The following is an 804-nucleotide window of genomic DNA, read 5'->3' as shown; positions in this document are numbered from 1 at the left end:
AAGTACATATAGAGCCATAGAGGTATGATAAATTTATGGATGTATACATAGTTAGATACTTATATATGAACAAATAATAAAACTTTTTAACATTCAAATTGGTTGTCATTATTGAAACCACTATTGTTTATAGTAAATTAGTAAAAATCAAATGATAATAATTTACAAACCATTGCTGCTTTCGAATGACGATATATTTGTGATTCTATAAATTGTAGTAATGTCAAAATCTTCATAAGCATCTAAAATAAAAACAAAATAATTGTACAGTATCAAACTTTAAATATTCACTCGCATAAGTTAATATATTTAAATACAACAAACATTTCGTTCACCTATGATAAACTTAGTTTATATTTATTAGTTATTATACCTTTAATATAAGTACCTAGGTCTTAAACGATTAAGAAATAATAATGTTTTTGTTGCCCCATTACCCTTAAACTGTCTTATGATGGTGTCATTTCCTATCACACGGACACATTATTTTCCCTTTGAGGCGTTCTTAAATACTGCTGATGGTATTTATCAGTGTTTTAGTAAACCGTGATTCGGTAATTAATACTATTGTTACTATTAGTACCTCGCCACGATATAATTACCGAAAATATCGTACATTCTTATAGATTAAAATTTGTATAATCATAATTATAAAATAAAAAAACATGGGTAATTTTTAAATTAAATGTAAAATTTTCCTATGTTGAAACAACTCTAAGTCACCGAGGTACCTACATGCTTTTCGATATTTACCAAGGTATAAGTATTTTAAAGCACACGAGTAGTAAACAGTTAGGTACCGAT

General features: G+C 26.6%; 1 protein-coding gene across 2 annotated transcripts in view; it reads right to left on the bottom strand.

Annotated features, from left to right (window-relative positions):
• LOC100163765 overlaps positions 1 to 804 on the bottom strand; it is a 281,589-nt gene that overhangs the window by 272,730 nt on the left and 8,055 nt on the right. For both annotated transcript variants that reach the window (XM_029489459.1, XM_029489458.1), the window contains exon 2: positions 171 to 242. In XM_029489459.1, coding sequence (XP_029345319.1) covers positions 171 to 242 — 72 coding nt within the window. The remainder of the gene's footprint in view (positions 1 to 170; positions 243 to 804) is intronic.

The sequence above is a fragment of the Acyrthosiphon pisum genome, chromosome A2 (assembly GCF_005508785.2).
Source record: "Acyrthosiphon pisum isolate AL4f chromosome A2, pea_aphid_22Mar2018_4r6ur, whole genome shotgun sequence".
NCBI classification, from domain to species: domain Eukaryota; kingdom Metazoa; phylum Arthropoda; class Insecta; order Hemiptera; family Aphididae; genus Acyrthosiphon; species Acyrthosiphon pisum.
This window is presented reverse-complemented; position numbering and strand designations above follow the sequence as displayed.